This window comes from Dasypus novemcinctus, chromosome 4 (assembly GCF_030445035.2).
Source record: "Dasypus novemcinctus isolate mDasNov1 chromosome 4, mDasNov1.1.hap2, whole genome shotgun sequence".
Classification (NCBI taxonomy): domain Eukaryota; kingdom Metazoa; phylum Chordata; class Mammalia; order Cingulata; family Dasypodidae; genus Dasypus; species Dasypus novemcinctus.
In genome coordinates this window covers 89,515,420-89,527,599 of record NC_080676.1, presented here as the reverse complement: position 1 = coordinate 89,527,599, position 12,180 = coordinate 89,515,420, and the positions used below count along the sequence as shown (strand labels likewise).

The window sequence follows — 12,180 nt, the reverse complement described above, 5'->3', positions numbered from 1 at the left end:
ATCAGCAGATGGTTGTCAGTGCATGTGGCCTGGATGCAATGATGACTCAGAGCTTTTGCAGGATTAATTTGCTTATCTAAGTTCTGTTTTTTGTCTTTCACTTATCCACAGCCCTGATTTGAAGAAATTGTAAAATTAGTGCTGCTACCTTGGTAACTCCCTAACCACTTAGCAGTTTGTTTTCTTTGTCAATGTGTTCTGCTGACTTTTAAGGACCCACCCAACTTTTTCTATTTTGTATTGCCTCTAGCTTGTCCCATTGGATCTTTCAGATGCTTCTCTGGTTTGTGTGTCCCTCAGGCCCAGCGCTGTGATGGGGTAAATGATTGCTTTGATGAAAGTGATGAACTTTTCTGTGGTGGGTATTCAAGCTTTTAATATGACTTTCTTATGTATAGATAACTTGTCAGGGTCATTGTGGTTGGTGGTATGTATCCTTGGTCGTTTTAGCCGTTATCTACTGCTGCATAACAAACTACTCCAAAACCCAGTGGCTTATGATGATCATTTATTCTAGATATGTGTCAGTGGGTTGTCTGCAATGTGCCTTGTCTAGGCTGGGCTCAGCAGGACACCCTTCTTCAATTGTGGGTCCTGTTGAACTTGTTTTACCAGTGGGTTGGGGTCATGTCTACTCTACATGGCGATTTTCTTCCTTAGACAGTGAGCTCATCACAGCAGTGGCGGAAGCAAAGGCGGGTGGGGGGGGGGCAAGGGGAGCAGAAGCACAAGGTTTCTCTTAAGGCCTGGGCTTGCGACTGGCCCTTCATCATTGGTATCCTAAAGCAAGTTGGATAGTGAGGCCAAAGTCAAGGGGCAGATAAGTTTACTCTATACACCTTGAGATCATGGCAAGCGTGAGAGTGCAGAATACAGACACAAGGGAGTGAAGATCTGGGGTTAGTAATTTAAACTACCACCACACACAACAGTGCCATCTTAAAGAGCAGGTCCTTCATCTAGAGAGAAGCTCAGAATCTGCAGAGAAGTAAACTCTTTCAGCATAATCATTTATGGAGCATAGGTGTTTGTGGATTAAAAAATCAGTTGATATATATATTTTTTTACCTCAACAGTTTGCAGTTGATTTCCACTCATAATCACTACATGGTGGGGTACCTGATATTCCTATTTTGGTGGTGAGAGTCCCTGGCTTGATCTTTTTGTTACTTATTGCACCTTGTTCCTAAATCTATCTCTAGTTTCAGGAAAAAATCTGGGGAGGATGAGTCATGGAACCATGTGGCACCATTGTTAAAACTCTCCCCTGAAGTTGCAGAATGTTTAATTCAAACACAATTGTGATGGTGATACTATTTAATTTTTCCATATTATTGGAGAAACATCACAGGTAATATAACATAATCAACTATGAAAAATTAAGTTGATTAAAAACAGCCTGTGACTCCACACCTTTTATTGACAAAGCAAAACAAAATCCTCTTAAGGTGCATTGATCATTGAAATCTATGGGGTGTTTTGTTTCTTAAGAAAATAGCAAATATTGGCCATTATATAGTTACTGAGTCTCCTTTTTTTGGACATTATTATTTTCTGTTATGCTGCAAACAAAAGTGATTGTTGTTACTTTATAATAAAGGCATTCTTTGGTAATCTTTATTCCTCACTTTGCCTTTAAGTGTTCTTAGGTCCTTAATGAGCAATTTCTGGGCAGCCATGTCCTCCATTCCCCAGTCCCAGGAGATACCTCTGAAAAAAAGGAGAAGATAAGAACAAGAACGATAACTTTTCACAAAACCAGAAATCTCAAGGGAGTTATACCTTCAAAAGTGCTGAGAATATACTGTGTCTGTTATTGGTCTAAAAGCAACTCATGAAGATATTCTAGGAAGAGAAATTGTGATAGATCTGCACTGTGTTTCTTAAGCCAGGAAATGAATCTTTCTTAGGATAAAATAATTTTAAAGAAAACTTCCTTCCACATAGACCACATATCTGCAGATCATTCTGTACATCTCTTTTTCTTTAATTCGTTCAACAAACCTTTAGTGAACACATATTATTTGTCAGGGGCTTGAGGTACAGAGATGAACAAGCCTAGATACCTGCTCACAGGATGTTTCCCAGTTTGTTTAGGAAGGTGGACAAATTCAATTTAGATTCTAGCTTATGATTTTGCTGTTTTTTAAAATAATATAAATGACCTACAATGCATTTAACTGCCTTTAAAGTGCTAGGAATTACACTAAAGTTTAAACATTTGCTTTTCCTTATGGAAGTGTCAGTTTTGAGGACATGACGTTTTTAATTTTATTTAAATCACCTTAATGATTTGCACCTGATGGGCCCGGAGTGGCACTGCTGGTTCTCAGAGAATCCTGCTGATGCCACAGGTTCAGGAGCTTTCTTTCTGTTCCCATTCTAGTGACTCTTACACCGGCTTGCAATGCCAGCTCCTTCAGGCAGCATGGTCCTCTGGTCTGCGATGGCTTCAGGGACTGCGAGGATGGCCAGGATGAGCAGAACTGCACTCAAAGTGAGGAAGAGTCCTCTGAGCTCTGCTTTTCTTCCTGTAAAACACCCCTAAGTCAGAATCGAAATACCTTTGCTGGGGTAGGGTAATCAGCTCGGCCCAGTTTTCCAGGAACTTTCCTGGTTTTAGCACTATAAGTCTAGTTCTTTGGAACCTCCTCAGTCCCAGACAAAACAGGAGAGCTGGTTGCCCGAACTGGGGTGGAGCGGGGTTGTGAGTGTGGTGGGTGCGTGAGCTCATGTGTGAATACAGGTAGATTCTCATGGCTTGCTCACTTTTTTTTTTTAGGAGGTACCGAGGATCAAACCCGGCACCTCGTATATGGAAGGCAGGTGCTCCACTGCCGAGTTAAATCTGTTCCCCGCCTACTCACTTTTTTGGGGGCGTCCTTTATTTATTACTTTTAAAGATGCTTTAGATTACATAAATGTTACTTTAAAAATATAGGGGATTCCCATATACCCCACCTTCTCTCCCTCCCACGCTTTACCACATTAACAACATCCCTCATTAGTGTGGTACATTTGTTAACAACTGGTGAACACATATTGGAGCATTGTACTAGGCAAGGACTAGTACACTTTGCCCTGAACAATTTTATAGACTTTTGACAGAATGTATAATGGCTTGTGTCCGTCATCGCAATGTCATGCAGGTCAATTCCAATTGCCCCGAAATGTCCCCATGTTGAACCTATTCTTCCTTCTCTCTCTCCTCAGAACCTCTGGTGGCCACTGCCTTTATTTCAGTGATACAAGTTCTTCAATTGCTAAGATAATCATAAGCCTACTTTAGTCCATAGTTTCTTTCCACCCATATGTTTGTTCATTCCTCAATCTTGAGGATTTTGGGATGGTGATGGGCTGTGCCTAGTGAAGGAGGACAGAGCATTATGCCAGAGCCTTGATATCGATGGTTGTATTTATGAACCTTTTCTAGTGAAATTGTCTAGTATTATTTATTGCCTAAGAGTTACTTCCTGAAAGTCTCCTTGTTGCTCAAATGTGGCCTCTCCTTAGCCAAACTCAGCATATAAATACACTACCTTCCCCTCAGTGTGAGACATGACTCCGCTGGGGAGGGCCTTGCTGCCACTGGGGGATTATTACCAAGCACTGACTAGCGATGAAGCTGGAAGAAGATCTTGACTGAAAGGGGGAAATTTTAACTACAAATGAGTTTTTATGGCTAAGAAATTTCAAAGTGAGTTGGGAGGTTATTCCAGAAGTTATGTTTATGCATGTCTCAGTAGGCTCTCTTTGAGTATCACAGTAAACAGTGCCCCAAACAGCAGGGCTTCTGAGGGCTCTAGAGACATCTAGACACTACAGGCAGGGCAGACAAATCAAGAACTCAGCACCCTGTCAACGGGCCTTACTTTGGAATATGTGGTCCCCAGTGTAACAGAATTAGACTCATATATTATTTTCCTACACATGGTTCTTTTGCCCCTTTTATTTGAATCTATAATTAACACTATCCTTGTTAAAAATATGTCTCAGAGACTTTAATCTTCAGTCTGTTCTTAAGCTGATTGAGCCCTGACTCTCAGTAAAGTTGCAACACCTACTCACGGGTTCAGTGGACTCACCCAGGACAACTAACGAGAAGATGGTGATAGACAGCACCTATGCCAAGAAGCATAGCATCTGCAACTGCAAGCAATACAGTTCCATCCATCTGCCCCATGGGATCTAAGCCCCCTCCCAACTGCTTACTCACTTTTCACACTGCCCAGAGCTGTAGGATACTGAGGGCCTTAAATAGTTTCTCATCTCCGATGAGACATACCCTACTTTAGCCCTTGCAGAATACACACCTCCGGGGTTGGGAACATATGTGCTGTAATTCACAAAGTTTTGTCCATTTGTTCTCCCCAGTGGTAGAAAAGACTGGGTGTGGTATTGAATTTTGCTTAAGATTTTTCTTAAAGGACTAAACAAGACAACAGCAAAGAGACTGTGGCCTAAAGACACTGATGTGGCCACATCTTTTGCATCTTGCCTAGAGTGAAAGTGGTTGTGAGGCCACTGGATTGACTCCTGACAGGTCTGTCCACCTGCCCTCCTTCCAGTGGCTCTGATGAGGTGAAGCAATGTGTCACTCTGGGTATTTCATTTTTCTCTGCCATTTTCCCCAGAGTACCTTTAAAATAGCTACTGCATGCTTAAACCATCTTTCATGTACCTCTGTGTCATTCACTCAAACCTGTTTCTGCCTAGGAAAAACTGTTTCTCTTGTTCATTTTTAGGTATTCCATGCAGCAACAGAACTTTTAAGTGTGGCAATGATATTTGCTTTAGGAAACAAAATGCAAAATGTGATGGGACAGTGGATTGTCCAGATGGAAGTGATGAAGAAGGCTGCAGTGAGTAGAGACATGTTCCTTCTGATTTCTGTATTCATTTCCAGTCTCTTGTTGCTGTAATCCTGCTGGTAGCAGTTGTCACAGGCCCAGGGAAGAAGAGTATATACCAGCAGACTTAGTCTTAAGTTGTTTCTCAGAAATAAATACCGTGGAGTGGGTTCTGTCTCCTTTCTTGACTACAAACAACTCAGTAGATGTTTATGATGACAACTTTCACTTTCTAATACCTCTAATCAAGGGAGATGATCTTAAATAAAAAACCTATAAGAAAAGAAATAGATGCTGGAACACAGTGGATGATTTTACTATTTATACCTTATGTCATGAACAGAAACAAGTGCCAAATCTCTGTTTTTCTTTCTTTCATTATTTATTTCTGTTTTAATATCACATTTTTAAATTAAAGAAAGTGATAGGTTTACAGAAAAATCATGCAAAAAATACAGAGTTCCCATGTACCACCCTATTATTAACACCTGGCATTAGTGTGGTACATTTGTTACAATTGATGAAGAACACTTCTATAATTTTACTGTTAACTATAGTCCATAGTTTTCATTAACTTTCACTGTATTGTGCAGTCCTATGTTGTTGTTTTTAAAATTTTTATTCTAGTGACAAAAATACAACTTAAAATTTACCATTTTAAACCTATTCAAATATATAATGCGGTGCTCTTAATTACATTCACAACGTTGTGCTGCCATCATCACCATCCATTACTAAAACCCTTCCATCATCCCAAATAGCAAGTCTGTACAGTGTGAGTATTAACTCTGAATCCCTACCCCCACATCGGACCCTGGTAACCTGTATTCTAGTTTCTGTCTCTATAATTTCCTTATAGGTTCTTTATTTAACCATGATCTTATCATTGCAGTCTGCCATATGTTCTTATTAGTCATGTGGCTTCTAATTGGACATGTGGCAACATGTTATTTATACATTTTTCTTGTCAATACCATTTGTACCAGAAAACAATTGCTCTGATAACTAGTTTTACTTAACAGATTTTCATTTGTTTTGGGTTTATGATTTCTCCTCCAAATGCTTTCACTCAAATTAGAATTTCAAAGACACTCTCTGCTCTCTTACATTAGGAAAGGATCTTTTCCTCTCTACCAAATAGCCTGAACTCCAAGGACTGCTGTTTATATCAAACCACTATTACTATCAAGTCCCCTCCTCCTCTCTCTCTGTGTCAGGTATGTTTCCAGGAAGTGGGTGTGTGTCTCTGTATCAGCTTTTTGGTGCTGATTTTAGAAGGACCCATATAGTCTCTCTCTTCTGGATAAGCAGAAGATTTCAAATTGCTTACTTTGTTAGTTCCCAGCCCAGCACTAAAACTGACATAGTTTCCAGGTTTTCTTCTAAGCTTGCCTTTAAATCAGGTGACCCTTTCTCTATTAAAGGCTGCAGCAGGAGCTCCTCCACCCTCCACCGCATCATCGGGGGCACTGACTCCCAGGAAGGGGGCTGGCCATGGCAAGTCAGTCTCCACTTTGTCGGATCTGCCTACTGTGGCGCCTCAGTCATCTCCAGGGAGTGGCTTCTCTCCGCTGCCCACTGTTTCCATGGAAGCAGGTAGGCAGGGCATTACAATCTTCTCTTTAAAGCGGTACACTTTCTGACCACAGACAATACATACATCTGCCCTCAAGTCGTGGGAAGAGCTCCCTGTTGGAGAAATTCAATCAATTCAATTGTTTCTCTTTTTTTGGATACTGAATGTGTGCCTAACATTTTAAAGATATTATGCACATAAAGAAAAAAGAAAAACACAAAAGAAACACTAAGAATGAATAGGCTTTTGCTAGGCTTGAGAAAACAGGATAGGCTTTCAGGTTAGAGGGAGTGAAGCTTATAGGAACATTCAGAGACTATGGATAAGATCTGGCATTTGAGGATGCCAGAAGTACAGGGAACCCTAAAAGGAGCAGGAGAGGGATCTGAAAGGTCAAATAGGGGAGGCATTGGAAGGGCTCTGTCTGCCTTTACCAATGGGATTGTTAGATGATTATAGGGCAAAGCTGGGATTAAAGGAAAGCTTAGAAAATAACCTTTCTTAAAATTTGAACTTATTTGCAATCTATTGGATCTTAGGTACAAAAACAATATCATACATTTATCATTCTGAATTTTTAAAAAGGGCGTCTTTCAACTTGTCTATACAATCTGAGTATTTGATTCTCCCGGAAATTCCAGGATTGGTGTACTTAATAAAATAACTTCTCCTCCATTTGATCATTCATCTTTTATGCTATGAAGCTGCTTTAAATAATATATTGACCATAACATCCCCCTGGTCCCCAGTGCCACCCATCAGAAGTCAGCTAAACAGGTTAGTGACCACACTTTTTGGGCTTTGTCTTTATTTTTCTTCGAGAACTTCCACATTCTCGAGCCAGAGCAAGGCTACCATGTGGGTGGAGGTGGGAGCTTCACAAAGAGATGGCAAGACCTTTGCTGGCTCTTGCAAGGACACTGGGGTCAGGATTAGGATTCAGGCAGGACTCACGGAGGGGGGTGTCCCCATGAATGGTCACTGTTGAGCAGCTAGAACCATGATTTTTAAGGCTTCTGGTATTTTGCAATAAGACATTTCATTAAAATTCTGCTTTTAGTATTTTGAGTTCTAGTCTATCTCAGAATTCATATCATTTGCATTTTGTAGAAGGGTCCCTGGACCACCACTTTACTGGTCCTGTCTGTCACTGTTAAATATCATTGTCAGCAGGAAGAGGAAGAGTCTAATGAGTTAATCCTATTCACCAATGTTCTTGACCTGTATGTGGTTCATGTAGCACCAGTAGCAAGAAAATTTCTAGACATTTCCTTAGGGTTTGGTGAGTGACTTTTCCAATCATAGCTGTAATTCGCCACCCCTTCCATACTTAGCACGTTTCTGGTCTTATTAAGGGCCCAGGGAAGTTGGATTTCTTGCCATGTCCCTGGACCAAACTAGGGGTTACAGTAGGGATGCAAAGCTAGGCCTCCCTTTTCTCAGTGCTTATCTCTTAGAGGAGTGTTTTTTTCACAACCACATGTGGCTCTTCACACCACTGACTCTGTGCTTCATTCTGTTTCTACCAGGCTATCGGACCCCACACCATGGACTGCTCACCTCGGGATGTATGTGCAGGGGAATGCCAAGTTTGTTTCTCCGGTGAGAAGAATTGTGGTCCACGAGTACTATAACAGCCAGACCTTTGACTATGATATTGCTTTGCTGCAGCTGAGTATTGCCTGGCCTGATAGCCTGAAACAGCTCATCCAGCCAATATGCATACCTCCTGCTGGCCAGAAAGTGCGCAGTGGGGAGAAGTGCTGGATAACCGGCTGGGGGCGAAGGCACGAAGCAGGTGTGTACACCAATGAATGGTCATAGCCCTTCCCTCCAGATAATAACAATGGCTCACGTTGCTTTAGTGCTTTGGGGTTCGTAGAGGGGATTTGTGTACATGGTCTCATTTAAGCCTCCCAACAACTCTTTGAAGTAAAATGGGAGAGAGGATTATTAACCCCGTTTTATGATGCCCTCCACCTACTCCAAAAGAAGTAGGGACCACTCGATGGCAGAAGGGGTATCTGTGAGCAAGGCAGGATTGGCTAGATAGCATGGGCCCTTTTCAGACCTGAGGCATTTGCTAGGTTTTCCTTATACAAGAGTAACTCCTCCTGAGCTATTTCTAGGTTCCCTGTTTATTCATATAAATGATTTGGTTGCATGTAGTGGAAAAATGGACTCATACACCCTACTTTGTCAGCTCCCAGAGAAGTATGCAAGTATATCCTGCTCAAGGGCAAGTTTGGGTCTGGGGACACATCAACCTAGGAGGAAAATATCTTTTTTCCTTTCTGCAATTCCTCCCCCCAGAGGGGTATCATTTTAAATATACACAAAAGCTGGGTGTATGTTAGCCAAGCCTCTACAGCCGCCCTGCCAAGGTTTTCCATTGCTCAGGATTAAAGGTTGAGTCTGAGTATTTAGTGAAGGACAGAATGCAAAGCTTTGCTAGAATCTCCCCAAAGGTTAGTGCTAATACTTTTTTCTCCCTTGATCTCCCAATCATCTCAGATTTTCAGTTCTTCCCAAGGGTTTTAGGACAGACAGATTTTCTGTAAACTTTGAATGTTACCCCGCAACCTTGTGTTGACACTCTGAAGATTCATCGTGAACAGCTGCTCAAGTGATAGTGACTTCTTTGAGTGACTAAAGTAATGCTGAAGTCTCAGCGTCCCAACAAGGGAAGGCAACTAACAGTTTGAACACTGCAACTAACCTATCAGGACTGTACTCAGTGCTGAAGTTACATGATCATATATCACAAGAGGGATGAGTCCTCAGCCAACTTATCACGAGAAATTTTCTTTTATTTTTTTAAAGATTTACTTTATTTATTCCCCCCTTCCTATTCCCCCTGTTGTCTGCTCTCTGTGTCCATTCACAGTCCGTTCTTCTGCGTCTACTTGTATTCTCATTAGGCAACTCTGGGAACTGATCCTGGAACCTTCCAGAGTGGGAGAGAGGCGATTACTCTCTTGCACCACCTCAAATCCCTGTTCTGCTATGTCTTCTTATTTTCTCTTCTCTGTGTCTCTTGTTGCTTCATCTTGCTGCACCAGCTCTCTGTGTCAGCCAGCACTCCTGCGCGGGGCAGCTTTCCTGCATTGGGCTGCATTCCCACACAGGGCGGCACACCTGTGCGGGGCGGCATTCCCACGTGGACCGGCACTCTGCATGGCCCAGCTCGCTGCGTGGGCCAGCTTGCCCTCACCAGGAGGCCTGGGGCATTGAACCCTGGACCTCTTATATGATAGACAGGAGCCCAATTGATTGAGCCACATCCATTTCCTGAGATATTCTCTTTATAAGCATATGTGTGTGTGTATTTATTTTCCTGAATCTTCTTAGCCGGACAGGTTTAAAGGAAGTGAAAGGGCCATTAACCAAGCTGCTATGTTTTTATGGTTCCTGGAATACTGCCATATATAGTTATGTCTCTCTGCATTAGCTTCCTAGGGCTGCCGCAACAGTGTACCACCAACTGGGTGGCCTAAAACAACAAGTTTAGTCCCTCAGTGTTCTGGATGCCAGAAGTCTGAGATCAAGGTGTCAGCAGGGCCATCCTCCTTCTGACACCTGTAGGGAAGAGTCCTTTCTTGGTTCTTTTAGTAACTCTTGTTTTCCAGCAATCCTTGGTGTTCCTTGGCTTGTACCTGCCTCACTTCAATCTCTGCCTCCATCTTCATAAGACTTTCTCCCTGCATGTGTCTCCTCTTCTTATTAGGAGCCATCCTACTCCATTATGAACTCATCTTAATGAATTCCAACTGCAATGACTCTATTTCCAAACAAAGTCACATTCTAAGGTATTGGGGGCAAGGACTTCAAGGTAACTTTTGTGGAGGACCCAATCAACCCATCACACTCTCCATTGAAAGGACCCTCCTGACTCGTAAATATTGATAATAACCACTGCTCTCTCACAGTCCTATTAAAGGCAGGAGGTCCAGGAAGGAGCGTGGCAAAGGGGTCAGGCGATCAGGTCCGAGCCTTGGGTCTTCCTGCTTTATTACTTGCTAGCTGTGTGTCCCTGGGCAAGTGGTGTAGTCTCCTAAGCCTCCATTTCTTTATCAGTAAAATGGGGATAATAATAGGATCTGCCTCAAAACATTGTCATGAGGATAAAAGGAGATACTGTAAGTAAATTGTTTAATAAAACCCTCAATATGCACAGACATTATCATTATCTATGAATTCTATTTCCAGACAATAAAGGCTCTGCTGTTTTGCAGCAAGCAGAGGTAGAGCTCATGGACCAAACCCTCTGCGTCTCCACCTATGGGATTATCACGTCGCGGATGCTCTGTGCAGGTGTAACTTCAGGCAAGAGAGATGCTTGTAAAGTAAGTCATATTACCTTCCTCTGCCTAACATATACTTTTCATAAACGCTTTCACACTTAGTTTATACAACACTGGGAAATAATTAGAGCAGGTATTGCCCTGAATTCATTAGAGCAGCCCAGAGATTAATTATAATCCAATTGCCTAAAACCAGGGAGACTTGGTGAAAGAATTGGGTCTGGAGAACCCGGTTTTCAAGGTCCCATGCATTCTCCAATATTCAGAAGATGGGCTCATAATTCATCATTGTGCCATGATTTTCTCATAACCAAGAAGCGAGCCCACATATACACATGGAGATGCTCTGTCAAGATTGCTATTTCCTGAGCCTTCTACAATAACAAGGCCTTTATTTACTCACCCCTTTGAAGCACAGGCTGGGGGAAAGCAAAGAGGAGAGGGCGCAATGGCAGAGAATACTCGGTAGGCCTTTGAGTAGACCCTTCTCGGTGTACAATTGGAGGTCATTTTTGAGGGAACATTTATCTGAGCCTCAGACTCCAGTCTATCCAGATATTTATATGATATCCACAGGGTGAGTGAACAGATCATTTAGAGGATAAGGACAGTCAAAACTGTTCCCCTCTCTTTCCGTAACCTTAGCTACTTTGCCACAAAAACTTAAAATAATGATTTCTGTTTTCTGAGTTTCTATTTTGTGTCAAGGCCTTTTACGTAAATTCACTCAAATCATCCTTTCATCCCATTTTACAAAAGTAGAAACTGAGGCAAAGAGAAATTAGGTAAGTTACTCAAAGTCATACAACCAGTAAGTCAGTGCCTGAGCTGTGATTTGAATTCTTGTCTCTGATGTTAAAGCTACAATGTTTTGGGTGCTTCCTGCAGCTGTTCAGTTACATAGCTCTGTTCTATGGAGCCAACAGGATTTATGAGTTAAATTAGACTTTGCCTCTTAAATTGCAGCTTTACTTACCCTCCAAAATAGGAAAATGAAACCCAGACATTCTAATTTAAAGTTGTAATACTTTAGGAGTTATGTTTGAACTTTGACTTAGTTGAGTTTTTTCTTTCTGGAATTGAGAAATGAGAGGAGATTCTCAAGTGAGGGTGATTTCCCTGCCATTGATGCTTAGGCTTGCCTCATGGACCTCTTTTTCCTCCCCTGGCCATGAGCCAACCTCTCAAGTTGCATGGCCTAGAGATAGAGGTCAACCTTCCAAGATAACCCTATGGCATAAGGTTGTGTGAGGATTAAATGGCCCACAGCACCCACAACAGTACCTAGCCCACCAAATAAATGTCAATTATTATTATTATTGTTGTTTGTTTCTTGTTTGGGGGTATGTAAGAATGTTTTCCCCTGCAAGACTCTCTCAATGTTGCTCTTAGCCTGAAGAATCAAGTTTCTTGAGATGAAAGCAGCTTTTTGATTGTAGGAAGAATAATT

At 41.9% G+C, this 12,180-nt stretch overlaps 1 protein-coding gene across 2 annotated transcripts in view; it reads left to right on the top strand.

Moving 5' to 3' along the window:
* TMPRSS7 (transmembrane serine protease 7) overlaps nt 1-12,180 on the top strand; it is a 50,352-nt gene that overhangs the window by 37,747 nt on the left and 425 nt on the right. For both annotated transcript variants that reach the window (XM_058295856.1, XM_071214824.1), the window contains 6 exons: nt 251-358; nt 2,387-2,497; nt 4,746-4,862; nt 6,275-6,446; nt 7,956-8,224; nt 10,636-10,772. In XM_058295856.1, coding sequence (XP_058151839.1) covers nt 251-358; nt 2,387-2,497; nt 4,746-4,862; nt 6,275-6,446; nt 7,956-8,224; nt 10,636-10,772 — 914 coding nt within the window. The remainder of the gene's footprint in view (nt 1-250; nt 359-2,386; nt 2,498-4,745; nt 4,863-6,274; nt 6,447-7,955; nt 8,225-10,635; nt 10,773-12,180) is intronic.